The sequence below is a fragment of the Mauremys mutica genome, chromosome 2 (genome assembly GCF_020497125.1).
Source record: "Mauremys mutica isolate MM-2020 ecotype Southern chromosome 2, ASM2049712v1, whole genome shotgun sequence".
NCBI classification, from domain to species: Eukaryota; Metazoa; Chordata; order Testudines; family Geoemydidae; genus Mauremys; species Mauremys mutica.
Window position 1 is genome coordinate 4714818 of NC_059073.1, and position 14589 is coordinate 4729406.

The 14589-nt window shown below is 65.2% G+C and overlaps 2 protein-coding genes across 2 annotated transcripts in view; one reads left to right on the forward strand and one right to left on the reverse strand.

Moving 5' to 3' along the window:
* The window catches only part of BOP1 (BOP1 ribosomal biogenesis factor), a 92588-nt gene that overhangs the window by 24151 nt on the left and 53848 nt on the right, over positions 1-14589 (reverse strand). The window lies entirely within an intron of this gene.
* Positions 4123-13994, forward strand: SCX (scleraxis bHLH transcription factor). The gene is made up of 2 exons (XM_045003468.1): positions 4123-4644; positions 13541-13994. The coding sequence occupies exons 1-2, from the start codon at positions 4123-4125 to the stop codon at positions 13577-13579; spliced, it is 561 nt and encodes a 186-aa protein (XP_044859403.1). The 3' UTR covers positions 13580-13994.

Consider the following 14589-nt stretch of genomic DNA (forward strand, 5'->3'; position numbering starts at 1 on the left):
CCATCTCCATGTCGGGCTGGGGGGCATGACCTGCCCCAGGCACCACGGCTCACAGGACAGGGTGGGGGGCGGGGTGCCCTGAGCTGGGGGAGCCACGGACAGAGATTCCAACTGTGTGGGTAGTAGAGGGGCTGGAGACCCCCCAGTCCGTTATCAGCACTGGGGTAGGGGGGCCGTTATCAGTCCTGGCCCGTCGAGGTCCTGGGGCCCCTTTGGCTGACCGAGCACTGGGCCAGAGCCAGACGGGCAGCTCCTCTGCCCCAGGAGTAAGGGGCGCAGCTGGAGTCCCATGTGGCGAGTCCTACCAGGCTCCCCAGACCAGCGACGATCCCACAGCACCGGGGGCACCTGGGAGAAGCACAAAGGGGCTTGTTTGACAATGGAACCAGTGGGCGCTGGCGGCTGGCAGCCTGGACTGAACGGCACCGAACGAGGTGACAGGTCGGGCGGGGACGTCGCTGGTGTCTGACGTGGCAGAGCAGGGGAGCCGGCGGCGGGATGCGAAGAGAGGGGTGACCCGGTCCACGCGGCAGGCTGGGAGGAGCTGCCGAAGAAGTCTGAGCCCTGCTGAGCGGGAGGTGATGGCTGGACATCCACGAGGAGAGAGAGATGGGCCGAGACAGAAGCCGGCAGGCCTGGGGCAGAGGCAGCTCTGCGAGTCCCCGCACAGTGTCTGCCCCGAGAAGATGCGGAGGCAGGAGAGACGGGGACCAAGGACGGAGCCCCGTGGGCTGCAGGGGGGTGAGGAGGAGCCCCAAGGGACACGCAGATGAGCCTTACAGAGGCAGCAGAACTGGGAGAGGACGGAGTCGCGGAAGCCGGGCGGGACCCGACTTCCAAAGACGAGCGTGACTGAGGCTGGAACGTGGGTTCTGAGCTTTGGCCAGGACGAGGTCATTAGCCAGGAGCCAGCCCGGGGCCGGGCAGGGAGGGAGAGGGCGGCCCAGGGAACAACGCACGCCCATTGCACCAGCCCCTCTCCCAAAGGGGCCGGCCCGGCCAGCAGCAGGGGAGGTCTCTCCCCAGCCATCGGGCACTACACGGCGCCCCACCTGGCAGGCTCTGAGCCCTAGAGCACCCCCGGGCTGAGCTGGAGAGAGACCCCGGAGGGCGCCCATCTCGCACCCCTGCCAGCTTCAGACAAGAGCCCGCGCTGGAGACAGGGAATCCAGGGCACATTGCTCTCTTACCCCTTCCTTGCCAGCGTTTACCCCGCTCCCCACGGACGCCTGGCCTGGGAGCACCCCTGGGGCAGCTCCGGCGGCGCCCATGAGCGGAGCCGGGAAGCCTGGGCTGCAGCCCAGAGCCCTACACACGGGAGCGTGCTGGGGGGATGGGGGCTCTGCCTTTCCTGCAGGGAGGAGGCAGAGTTCAGGGGGGGGCTCAGCTTTCCCCGCCTGCACTGCGGCTCGGCATCTGCCCCGTTTCGCTGGCAGGCCGAGCCCGAGGTTCCCACAATGCCTGTCGCTAGCACTGCCCCGCGGAACAGCCCTTTACTTCCAAGCACGTCGGCTCGGCCTGGATTTACGCTTTCCCAGCTGTGCGAGTGAAGTGGGGTTCAGACAATAGATATGTCCTGGCAGCAGACACGGCGGCGATCGTCAGCCTCGCATGCAAACCACACACAGCCCCCCGCGAGCTCGCTGGCAGCCCATCTCCTCTACCTCCCTGTGCCTGGCGCTGGTCTGTGTGCGCCAGTGAAGTCAGGGTTTATCGGCGTTTACCGATAAAAACCTGGTCCTTGCAAGCCAGGTCCGGCCCAGGAGCGATATCCCAGCATCCCGTGAGCCCCCGCGGCTGCCCCCAGCGCTCTGCACAGGCCCGAAAAGGGCTCGCTCTCTCCGCAGGCCACGCACAGGTTAACCGCAGCCTGGGAAGTGACCAAGCGGCCCTGGCCTTCGGGCCGAGTCACTCTGCAGCTCGCACAGAGACGGCCCCGCAGGGAAGCATCTACTGCCTCAGCCTCCAGCGCCTGGCCTGAGCACAAGGGACCGGCTGGCTCCTAGCCACTGCCGAGAGAAAGCCCTGTGCCCGGCAGACGTGATCCCCACCCGGTCCAGCGTCTCCGGTGGGAGCAGGTGGAGGCTGAGCCGTGTGGAGCCCAGCCAGGCACCTGCAGAGAGGGGCTCCAGCGTTGTCTCTGGCTTCTCCCAACCTGCCTGTCGTCTGCCTTTTCCTCTGGAGGTGTCGGTCGCTGCACGACTCGCACCCCGAGTGCAGCACCCTCCTCCCCGCACAACTCCCACTGCGACCCCCGGCAGTGGGGCAGCTCCGTGGGGAGATGCACACTTGGAGCCCACAGGGAGCCAGGCCCGCTGCTCCGGCTGCTGCTCCTTCCTGGGGTCAGCACTGGATTCCTGTATGGGCCAACAGGGCCCGTGTCCAGGGGCTCCCTGGAAAAATGGACACCCCTGCACCCCGACTGTCCGGTGCCCCTGCCAGGGAGCAGGGGAAACCCCTGCGCTGTGACCCCATTTCCCTGGCAGGAACCGGGGGGGGGGCCCTACTTGCTCTGGCCCAGGACCCCACAAACCACTAATCCACCTCTGCTTGGGGTCAATCTCAGGGGTTGGGTCTGACCCATTCGGCTCCTGCCTCTCCTTCCCCTCCAGCTGAGGAGCCTTCGCCGTGGGCCCAGCACACCCCCCAGGCAGGCTGGGAAGGCCCCTCTGCTGCTCCAGGGTGGTGGGCGTGCGTGAGGGGGGTTATACTGCCACCACCGCCACGTTTTAACTGCTCCGTGGCTGCTCAGGGCCCTGCAAGCAGGACACAGCCCCCCCCGGGCCCCCCCAAGCCGCCTGGTGGCAGCAGCGAGGCAGGGAGCACCCACCCTCCTGGAGCGAGGCTGGGCCTGGGGCTCACGGTCGAGCCCTGGATCCCTGCCGCAGGGACCCCGGTGTCCCTGGCACACGCTGGCTTGCACGTCGGCCTGGCGTGTGCTGCACAGAGGGTCTGTTCCTTTAACAGGTGTTCCTGGCCCACGGCCCCAGGACAGGAGGGGGCTCCAGGCCGCCGGCAGACAGGCGTCTAGCCAGCTGATGGAGACATAACAGCCAAGCTCTGCACCGAGGGAGGAACTTAAAGGGGCTGGTGTGTGGAGTGTGGCCTCTGCGCAGCCCTTGCTAGTGGCTGGCTCCTCGAGGGTTAACGCTCCCTCTCTGCCCCATGAGCAGCAGCAGCAGCAGCAGGGCCGATCTGCTCACACTGCAGGGAGCGGCTCTGTGGGGCTCCGTTCCCCAACAATCAGAGCCCCTCTCCCCGAGAGCTCCCAGCCCATCCCCCCCCCTTCCTCACGAGCCCCCACAGGCTGCTGCATGGCACCACCCTCACCTAGTCACCACCTCCGGCCGGGAGGCTGCGTTTCGACACCCCTGAGGGCTCCCCAAGGACGGACGGGGCCTCACATCAGACATGGGGGTATCGGGATGTGCCAGAGTCCCCAGGGGAGAGAGGCGGAGGGAGAGACTGTACGTGTTCATGTGCGCACAAACACACACGTGTGGTTCTACGGGCACACGTGTCCGTCTCTACACGCGTGCACACACTCCAAGCAGAGTCGAGGCCGGGAGGCAATAGGTGAATCCACAGACCTGCTGGGCCGAGCGCTCAGCACCGCAGCGCCCCAGGGCCGCTCCCCACCCAGCCCGCGCTCTCAGGGTTAACGCTCCCCAGCCCCAGACGGAGGCAGCTCAGGTAGGCGTGAATCTGCGGGGATCCAGTTCTGGCTGCGCGGAGCAGGGGGAGGGGCCTGGCTGACCACTGGCTGGTGCTATAAAACTCCCGGCTCCTGCCACACTCGGCGCCTTCGGCTGCACATGTGTGCAGAAAGGAAACGCCAGCTGTTACCGTGAGGGGACTTAACCCCTTCTGGGCCGCCGAGGCTGGAGGAGCGGAGGGAGAGGACTCCCAGCGCTGCGGAGCGGGATCTCGCTCTGAAAGCCAGCGGAGGAGCCCCAGCCTTCGGGAGCAGGCGGCGGCTCGCCGGCTTCGGGGCTCCAGGGCTTTCAGCGAAGGAGGCAGCATGAGCGAGTGGAGCTGAGTCGTTCGGGTGCCGGAGGAACTTTGGGGAGCCCGTTGCCGGCGGTGCTGCCTCGCCGTCGCCCGTGCCAGGTGCGCCCCGAGATGTCCTTCGCCATGCTGCGCTCGGCCCCCAGCCGGTACCTCTACCCCGAGATCAGCATGCTGTCCGAGGACGAGGAGAACGGGAGCGAGAGCTCCAGCTCCGAGGAGAAGCCCTACCACCTGGACGCCGGCCCCTACGGCCTCAAGGGCGGGAAGCGCCGGAGCAGCAAGAAATCCAGCCGGCTCAACCGGGAGCCCCGGCAGCGCCACACGGCCAACGCGCGGGAGCGCGACCGCACCAACAGCGTCAACACCGCCTTCACCGCCCTACGGACGCTCATCCCCACCGAGCCGGCCGACAGGAAGCTCTCCAAGATCGAGACGCTGCGGCTGGCCTCCAGCTACATCTCCCACCTGGGCAACGTGCTGCTGGTCGGGGAGGCCTGCGGGGACGGGCAGCCCTGCCACACCACCCCAGGCTTCTACCACCCCAGCAGCGGCGGCAGCCCCCCGCTGCGGGAGAGCGAGAACTCTCAGCCCAAACAGATCTGCACTTTCTGCCTCAGCAACCAGAGGAAGCTGGTAAGTGGCTGCTCGGCCTTTCTTTCTGCGCCCTCGGGGGGGAGCCCAGAGCGGAACCTGCCCCTCCAGCTAGACATGGGGGAGACGCAGGGCCGGAGCGGGAGGGAATTGCACTGACACTAGCTGGGGAGATCAGGTGTGACCCAGACCCCTCGGGGAAGGCAGGAAGAGCCACAGTCAATCCCGCTGCCCCCCGGCATACCTAGCTTCTCTGCCCCAAGCCCCCGCCGGCTGCTGCTAACTCCTGGGGTGGGGGCGGGCGCCAGAGACCAGCTGGGGGCTAGAGATTACTCTTAGGAGCTCACAGACTCGGGGGACGGCCGAGAGCGTCTGCAGAGCGCGGTCTCCTCAGAGCGCTGCACAGGCAGATGCCTGGAGGCGAACTGGCCCAGTCCCCGGCACTGACCATCTCTAGGGCTTTAAGCATTTCGGTCACGGGCTCCCTTCTGCCCCACGGCCCCCGCTAGCCAGCTCCAGCCCCTGGGGAGCTCAGTGCATGCCTGCAGAGCGTGGCATTTAGGGGAGCAGGACACACACCTGATGGGGTGGGGGAGAGAGAGGCACACTCGGAAGAGCTGGTACCAAGCCGATGGCCCCCTGAATGCGCCTGCCAAGCCCCACTCTGGTGCGCCCCCCCTTGGCTACTCAGGGACCCACGTCCCTGCAGGAAGGGCAGCCGTGCCAACGGGCCTGTGCCACGCTGCAGAGCCAGGACCCGGCTAAGCCAGTCTGTGCACCGGTGTCTGGGCGCGGTTCTCCTCTGGTCTCCCAGGGCGGGTCTCAGCTGCGGCGGGCACGCAGCTCCCCAGGCAGGGCAGAACACTCAGTGGTCTGAGCATTGGCCTGCCAAACCCAGGGTTGTGAGTTCAGTCCTTGAGGGGGCCATTTAGGGATCTGGGGCTTGGTCCTGCTTTGAGCAGGGGGTTGGACTAGAGACCTCCTGAGATCCCGTCCAGCCCTGCTATTCTATGATAACACTTGGGGGAACGTGGCAGTGATTTCACGTGCCCGGCGCTCCCCTGCTGCCCCGGAGTCAGGCACAGCACAGCTCTGCAGGGACCCCCCACAGCCCACTTCAAGGGGTCCCAGGGAAGGGGGAGGCGAGAAGGTCCTGGTCTCACTGGACTAGGCACACGCACCCACACCAGCTGCTCGGCCGGGACTCCCTGAGGAGCCAGAGCGGCCCCGCAGCCGAGCCCACCAGCTTGCAGGGAGACGTGGTGAGGGATAGCAGAGAGGGGGCAGGAGCAGCAGCACACCCTGAAGGAGAGCTCTGAGCCCCGGGCAGGGCTGTCCCACACACAATGGGCGTGTGGCGGTGAGACCCCTGGGCTGGGGCAGGGAGGGGAGCGGAGCTGCAGAGGACGCAGTCATTTCAAGCCCCCAGGGAGAGGGATTTTTAAAAGCGTCCTGCCCAGGCTGCCCCAAGGTGCTCGCGCCCTGGAGGGGGCAGGTGGAAAGTTCTCGCTCCTCGTCTTTAACACTGGAAGTTCAGGCCTTGCCTGCCAGGGTGGCCTGGGGCCCTGCGGGAGCGAGTGATGGGCTGAGGAAGTCGGGCCGGAGTCCCAGCACCCGGGTCACCCCAGGGAGCCTGCCGCAGGGAGTTACAGAGCAGCCTAGTTCAGGTGCCCCACCGCTCGAGAGTGAAACCCGAGTGACGAACCCCAGGCAGATCTGTCCCGCTCGCCAGCAAGGGGGGGTTGAAACCCCTCTGCGGGTCCCTTCCCCAAGCAGACACACTCCAGAGGGGCTTCGGGGGCGGCTCTCTGACCAGGGCAGGGAGCCCATACGTAGCCTCAGGGGGCCCGGAATGCAGTGGCGACAGGGAAGGGAGATTCATGAGCACCTGGGGGTCTTGGAGAGAGCCCACAAACATCCCTCCCCTCCCTTCCCCTCCGGTTACCAGAAACCAGTGGCGGGGGGTGGGGGGACGACGACAGCAAGGGTCCACCTCCATTCAGTGCTCACAGACAGGCCCCCCGAGCAGTGCCCCAGGTCACGGTGCTGGACTCAGCACCCTGCGCTGAGTGTCATCAGTCCACCCCCCATGGCCAGGGATCTCAAAGCACTTCCACGCACGCAGGAATTCAGCCTCCTCGGCCAGCCCCCGAGGCAGGTCGGCAAGATCCCATTTTACAGTGGGAAGCCTCGTACCCAGCAGAGCTGCAAGGGCCCCACCTTCTGATTGCTAGCCCTGGGCTGTCTCTCCCACCATCCGCCCGCCTTCGCAGAGCACCGCGTTCCCCCTCTTCACCCGGATTCCTGTAAACCACGTCTCGCTAGAGCCGCCAGCGCTGGGCACCACCCCGTGCCAAGGGGCACGGGAAGGTTCCGCGCTGCCCAAGCCCTCGTCCGAGAGCGGCAGCTTTGTTTTACCGTGAGCTTTTCTAGACCGTTCGCTAAGATTTGGCCATTGGCTGGATTCTCACTTAGGCCGGAGAAAAGGTGTTTGCCGGGGGCTAAATTAGCACGTTCGCTATCCCGCTCCTGGACAGCTGTGCCGCGAGGGAAGCCCTGCGAGAGGGCAGAGTGCTGATCGTGCCTGGTCTCCACAGCAAATTCTCCCGCAGGAGAACTCCCTGGCTTGTTATCTTGCTCTAAACCGCCCCCCACCCCCCGCCCCCGCTTTCAGCAGCGAAGACCAAGTCTTCAGTCGCAGGGTTTTCAGCACATGGCAGGTAGTGAAATGAATCTTCTCGGCAGCTGTAAAGAGCGTCCCGGAGACCTGCCGCCTGCTTGACACTAAGCGGAAGGGACTCTCTTGGCTGCTGAGTGCTTGAACGGTGACGCTATCCACAGTCTGGAGAAATCAGCTCCCTGTAAACCCACTTTCCATGCGCTCTGAACACCAGAGCCGCTGCCCAGGCACATGCCAGGGATCAGACACGGGCAGGAAGAGCTCAGCAAGTCGGACGTAGAAAAGTGTCTCTCACACACACGAGATCCCCTCACTGCAGAGCCCACCGGGAGGGCAATTTGGCCTTGTGCCCATGTACAGTCAGACATTCACAGTAGTTTATGGGTACGTGCCACGTACGAAATCCCCCCTGTAAACGGCTACATGCGGCGCTTCCGCTGGCGGCTGTGAGTCAGGCGGGGAGGAGGTGAGCCCACCAGGAAAGGAGCCGCGGGAGCTGGATGCAAGGCGCAGGGAGGGCCCAGGCCCTGGCTAGCTTTGCCCTCACTCCTCCACACACCCTCACCCCAAAGGGCGCAGCTCGGCACGTAGCGCAGGGGCTGCCGGAAACCAGCAGGCTTGGCGCCAGGCTGGGCCGGGGGAGGAGAGCGTGGCACACAGAGCGGAGACCCTCGCTAGCTGGCAGAAGCCGCGCAGTGAAGCCTGGGAGGAGCTCAGGCAGGGTAACCCACCCCGGTCTAGGGTCCCGCACAGCTGCCAATACCCCCTGGGGGCTGGGACTTGGCACGAACCAGCTGACGCTCCCGCCGCGTCTCCACCACAGGCGCTATGAACACCTCTCCGAGTGGCTCGGCGCGGCTCCCAGCCCACCGACAAAGGGGTGACGCGGCTTCCCACGGTGGTGCTGTGACTCTCACCTCAGCACCCAGGGCAGGAGACGTTCCCGTAGTGCAAAGAGCCCCCGGTAAAGTGATTCACGTTAACCCCCGCCCCCACCACGCTCAGCTACACGCCTCACGCAGGGCTGGCCGACCCTAGCTGCAGGGGCAGGACAGGGCCTTCCACTGCACCAGGACTGAGCCTCCAACGTGCGGCAGACGTGCTGGTTCTTTCCCTGCCCACCCCAACACATGGCCGCAGCTCCCACTTCTTTAATGGGGCAGGAGCCTGGGAGGGAGGGACTGGCTCCATGACCCACTTGTGGCAGATTGGCCCCCCACACGCAGCGCTAGGGAAGGCGCAGGCCAGGCGGGAGCGATGGGAAAACACGAGGCCGTTCCTACTCGCCTGGGTCTTGTGAGCACAGCACGGGGAGAGGGGAACCGGGGCTCAGCTCTCACACCTCCTTCCTTCCCGCCTGCATGCACACACTGCGCCCGCTCTGCCGCCTGCAGCCCCCATCACACAACAACCAGGGGTCACCCAATGAAATGAACAGGCAGCAGGTTTAAAACACAAGGCAGGATTTCTTCACCCAACGCACAGTCAACCTGTGGAACTCCTTGCCAGAGGATGTTGAGAAGGCCAAGACAATAGCAAGGTTCAAAAAAGACCTAGATCAGTTCACGGAGGACAGGTCCATCAATGGCTATTGGCCAGGGTGGACAGGGATGGTGTCCCTAAACCTCTGTCTGCCAGGAGCTGGGAATAGGCGACAGGGGATGGATCACTTGATTCCCTGCTCTGTTCATTCCCTCTGGGGCACTTGGCATTGGCCACTGTCGGCAGACAGGATCCTGGGCTGGATGGACCTTTGCTCTGACCCAGTGTGGCCGTTCTTTTGTGCTTACAGCCCGTTCTCCCAGGGAGCCGCACTGCCTTGGCACCGGGGACATGGGAATTCCCAGGGCCCCGGGTCACCGCACTGTGGTACACGAGCAGACCCCGAAGAGCCGAAGGGAAATGGCTAGGACCAAGCCCCCGGCTCCACGTGCTTTGACCACCCAGGGACTAGCAGGGGAAGCGGCGTTCCAGGTTCCTCGGCTGGTTTATTAGCGATTTAGAAAGGGACATTGCCAAGGCTCTGTCCTCAGGCCCCGGCAGTGAGATGGGAAGGGTGGCGGCGGAGCTGGTTGGCGTGTCCCCACCGAACCTCAGGAGCGTCTCTGCTGCTCTGAGCTGAGCCAGCGACAGTCCATTTCCCTTCACTTCTGGCCAGCGCTGCACCGTAGGGCTGCAGGCAGCCACGGCGGGGCAGGAGGATCCCCACGGGAATAGCAATGCTGGGCACGGCGTCTGCGCTGGGCCACGGGATAGCTTAGGGGTGTCCCCCTCCCCCCATCTGATTTTGGAGCAGATTTGAGCAGTACAGAACCGCAGCTCCCTGGCAGGGCCCTGGCTGAAGGCACCTGCCTGGCTCTGCCATCAGCTCAGGAGCGAAGCTGCTTGTGGGACGGCCCCGTGGATAGGCCCTGGGGCAGGCAGGCCCCGGGGCTGCAGGCTCTCCTCGGAGCCAGTCAATGCCCTACTGTCCGGGGGAGCGTCACCATCTGCTCTGGAGAGATGGAGCAGGCGGCGCGCGCAGAGTTCACAGCCCAGAAAGCGAGGTCTCGGGGCACCACTCTTGGGAACGGAGCAGCCTCGAAAGGCGCCCGGGGAGCAGGGAAGGCCAGGAGCAAGAATAAGGCCTGGAAGACCCGCTTCAGGGGGAGACAGAAGAGGCCCTCTGCGCCCCCGCCCCCTGGCAGACCCCCCGTGACCTTCCCCACCGGCTGCACCCCGAGAGACGCCCGGCCCCTGGGCAGCACAGCCACGCCGAGCCTCTGGGGCAACCGCTCTGCTAGCTGCTTCCACAGCTCCTAGCGCAGCCGAGCCAGGCGCCCCGCTCTGCCAGGCCCCTCGCCCTCCCGAGGCCGGACAGCACGGCTCACTGGGGGCTGCCCCAGCAGGGCCCCTTACTCTGGAACAAGCGTGTCCACACAGGGAGCTACTCAGGAAAAGCGGCTCCTGATTGGCTCCGTGTTTAGCTAGGCCCTTGGGAGGGACATGGGAAGACCTAGGAGATCCCCCCCCCTCCCCCGCCACCGATGAGCCATGGACCCCCAAGTCAGTCCAGGGCGCGATCGGACAGACGGGGCGGAGGCTCAGCTGACGGCTCTGGAAATTAGGAGTGGCAGGCAGGTCGGGGCTCTTCCCACGCTGCCCAGGGCTGGCATCATGCCCCCGTTCACAGCATGGGGGCTCCTAGCCAGGCCGCTGCTTGCGGGTACGAGCCGTGCAGGGCTCCTTGCTGCCGACTGGCCACGCGGGGCGGGTGGGGATGGGGCTGGGCGAGCCCGGTCTCACACTGGGTGTGGGACGCCGATTCGCTGCGTCTAAACCCAGGCCCGGCAACGTGACCGGAAGGTGCACAGGCGCCGGGCGAGCGGAGAAGGGGCCAGAGACGGGGTCATGCCAAGCCCTCCCACGGCCAGGCCAGTCCTCACACCACCGCTGGGACAGAATCACAGAACGTCAGGGCTGGGAGGGACCTCAGGGGATGCCTAATCCCACCCCCTGCTCAAAGCAGGACCAACCCCAACTAAATCAGGAACCAGGCGATCACTTAGCCCCCCGTCCGGCCTCCCCAACAGGGGGCAGCTTACACTGCGACGAGCCAGGCCCGCGGGAAGCATTAGCTAAGGGTATGCAGAGCAGCCCCCAGCCCCGGCCAACCCATCACAGCACCGAGGCCATGTGGGGCTGGCGCGTCTCTCTGCTCCGCTGGGCCAGTGGGCAGCCCCCACCCCAGGGCTCCTGACCCGTTCCTGGGCCCTGGGGGAGGCACACAAACCTGCCCAGTGGGGCGCCCCAGACAGTTCGGGGAGGGGCAGAGAGCTGGGATGGGGCAGACCAGTGGAGCTGCCAGGGTAACTGGAGGGCGACAGCAGCTATTAGGAACCGATGGGCCAGGGCCGCAGAGAGAGGCGCCAGCACCGAGACCGGCAGTGCTCATCACAAGGCGCAGCCATCCCCTCGGACGAGGGGGCGCCGGCCTGGCACCGCAGCAGGAACCAGAGGCAGCACAAAGGGGTTCTGCATCTGCAGCTTGGCTGGCCCAGAACGCTCCACCCCAGGGCTGCTGGGTCTCTGGGAGCCGCTGCGTGGGGGCCACAGCTCGGCAGGAGGCGAAGTGGCACAGAAAGCGGAGGAACCAGCCTCTCCTCGAAGAGCTGGGGGCACAAGCGAGGGGAGTAGCTGAGCAAACCACCCAAGCGAGGCAGGACGCCTTGTTCTGACCCAGCTTCCCGAGGCAGGAGGAGGAAGAGACCAGGAAGGGGACAGCCGGGCAGGACTGGCACAGCCGGCACGGACCTTACCCCCTGCCCACTCTGTGCCATCGGCCCCCCTCCGGAGAGGGGCAGACAGAGGCTGGAGGAGGGGAAACGATTAACCCTGGAAATGCCCCCGCCCCGGTGCCCAGAACAGACCGAGTCAGCCTGGCACTGGCCTCCCTGCTGGTAACTGTGGCCTGGAGAGACCTGGAGGAGGGAGGCCAGAGCTGCAGGCAGGGCAACCAGATGCCCTGGAACCCACAACCTGTGATGGGCCCAGAGAGCTTGGCAGCCCCTCGGAAGGCACTGGGGCGGAGTAGGGGGCGCACCCCCCTGCACATTACCGGTGACAACGCCCCACGCCCCTGCAACGCCAGAGAACCGCTGCCTATCCCAGCCGGACTGTGCTGGAGAGACCCCGGCTAGGAACGAACTGGCTCCAGCCTGAATGACCCTTCCAGCCGCCAGAGCTGGTTACCGCCCCCATCTGTGGTGGGGGCACCCCGAGCGCCAGTTCAGCAGCCTGGGGGTGCTTTACCCGCCTCCCCCGACTCCCGAGTCAGAGGCGGGAATGCTGAGAAGTGACTTGCATCTCTTCTCTGGGTAACACGAATACAAGCCATGGCCCCCGCAGCCCCGTGAGGAAAAGCCACACTCTGCTAAGCCTCCCCGAGCAGAGCTGGGACTTGGCAGACGCTCCCCCGCAGGCATTAAATCACTTGCTAAGCCCCCGCACCTGAGGATGCCCCAGCTGCTGGGGGTGGGGGTGCAATCCTAACAGCTGGCTAGCCCGCAGTGGAGCCGCGGTCGGGGACTCTGTGCGGCCAATGGCCCAGCAGCTGGGCCTCCTGCACGTGGGACAGGAAAGACACGAGCACCCGGCCCAGACTCTCCAATGCCCAGCGTGTTAGCCGGAGCTCCGAGTCAGCTCAGCTGGCGTCCCTTCCTGGCGCACGGCGGCTGGATGCCATTTCCTCCCCCCCACCCCCCGATCTGCAAGATGGGACGGCTCCTCAAGCCTGTAATTTACTGTTCCTGCTGCACTTAATGGCAGCGGAAAGGCAAGGTGATAGGGGAAAAAATATGAGGCGGGATTTTCCGAATCCCCATTTCCTCTCCAGACAGCACGAGAACTCCTGGGGCCTGAACATCTGGGAAATTTAATTTGACCATTTTGGAGCTGAACTCCCCTCCCCACCCCCCGTCGGCCCAGAGGCTGCATGTGCAGTAGCCGGGAGCCGTGGCGGTGCAGCAAACCCTGCCGAACGCTGGGGGCCATGGGAGAATCCCGCAGCAAGCAGCGCAAAGACGCGGAACTGCCACCCAATCCCCACCCCGGGGGCACGGCCCGTGGCGGGCGAGACCCACCCGAGGGGCACACGCGCCCCGCAGCAAAGCCCAGCGGCAGAGCAAGCCCTCGCTGAGCTGCCTGCCCTGGGCAGTGGTTCTCTCGCCCTCGGCCACCGCCGGGGAAGGCGAGGAGGGGTTGTTGTGCCTGGGCTGGTTTTGTGACCGCGCAAGGTGCTTCACGGACAAACGAAGGGCCCGAGCTGCACCCCGAGGAGCCCGGCGTCAGGGCCTGACCCTGCTGTCCCACGGGCCCCAGCAATGCAGGGAAGGATGCCGGGGGCAGGGGGGACGGGACGGTCTGGGTCCCGAGAGCGGCTGTGTTAGCCACACAGCTCTCGGACTCGGGGGAGCGCTCGGGAGGGGGGCGGGCAGCAGGACTGCCCAAAGACAGGGACATGACGCAGAGACAGGGAGCAGGGAGGTGAGTCCGAGCATCGTGGGCAGAGAGATCCCAGACAGGGGAACAGGGCGAACGGGGCTGTCAGAGCGTAGCCAGGTGATGCCTTTAAATGCCCAGCATGGCAACCAGGGCAAACGCAATGGGAGCCCTAGGGAGAGCCGACCCCCGCCCGGGGAGATGCCTGCTGGAGGAGGGGGGCTGGCCAGGCTCCCAGTCCAGGGGTGTTTTTCTAACTTGGCCTCTCCCCCTTTGCAGAGTAAAGACCGAGACAGGAAGACGGCGATTCGGAGCTAGGCCGTTTCGGAAAGGAGGAGCGGAAGGAGGAGGGATGGAAAAGCCACACACACCAAACAAAGACACGGACATTCCTGCCTTCCCCCTGCTGCCACGGAGAGCTGCACCTGGAGGAACGCGCCGGCCCCGGACACACCAAACATCCTCCTGGCCGGGCCTGGCAGATGGCAGACAGGAACCTGGGAGCTCCAGAAAGCTCCGCAGATGGCAGGACTTCGAAGGATCACACCCGCGGCACCGGGACACGGCGTGCGACAGCAACGGCAACGCCAGCCCCCGCCCAGTGAACCAGAGGGGCGGAAAAGCTGATCTACAGACTCCCTGGATGGGAAGTCCTGCCCCGACGTCGGGGAATGACCCAGGACTGCTCCTGGGGAGGGAGTGAGGACACTGCCCTTCGCCGGGTTTTGTTGAGCAGCGCTAGAAAAAACTATGTACAAAATACCCTGCTCCTCCGCCCTGTCCCGTACCCTGAGTCCCAGGCGCTGTGTTTGATCAATACATGCTGGTGGTTCATGTCATTGATACAATAATATAAAGCCGGACTAATCTGTATAATTAAAATGAATATGGTTGAGAGACGAGGCACAAGCTCCCTTCCTTCCAAGCCCTGCCCTGCGCCACACAATAATCCTCTAGCTTCCCTTCCCCAGTGTGTGCTCCCAACCTTCCCCATCACCGGGCTCACAGAGCTCTGCGGCCCGGCAACGCCCCAGGCTCTGGCCACAGAGGCATTGCTGCTTTGGGGGAGCGAGTGGCCAGAGCACAGGACCGGAAGCCAGCAGGGCCTTTCGTGCAGACCCGTAGCGTAGCCCCCATATGGCCCAGCTAAATGCAGCTGGAGACCCAGGTAAAAAGCAGGGACTCAGTGAGAACCAGATGCTGCAGCCGAGCGTAGTTTCCTGGGGAAATAAATGACACACGTCGGCCTCGGCGGGATCAGTTAAAAGCGCCAGGCAGAGCGAAAGCTGCAACGGGAGACTGCCCTAAGCCTCTTGGGCAGCAGCTGA

What these genes read in the sequence shown, in the direction of transcription:
- SCX (XM_045003468.1), top strand. Translation starts at nt 4,123, where the DNA reads ATGTCCTTCGCCATGCTGCGCTCGGCCCCCAGCCGGTACCTCTACCCC. An exon ending in TCAGCAACCAGAGGAAGCTG is followed by an intron (nt 4,645 to 13,540) that starts GTAAGTGGCTGC and finishes CCCCCTTTGCAG; the next exon opens with AGTAAAGACCGAGACAGGAA.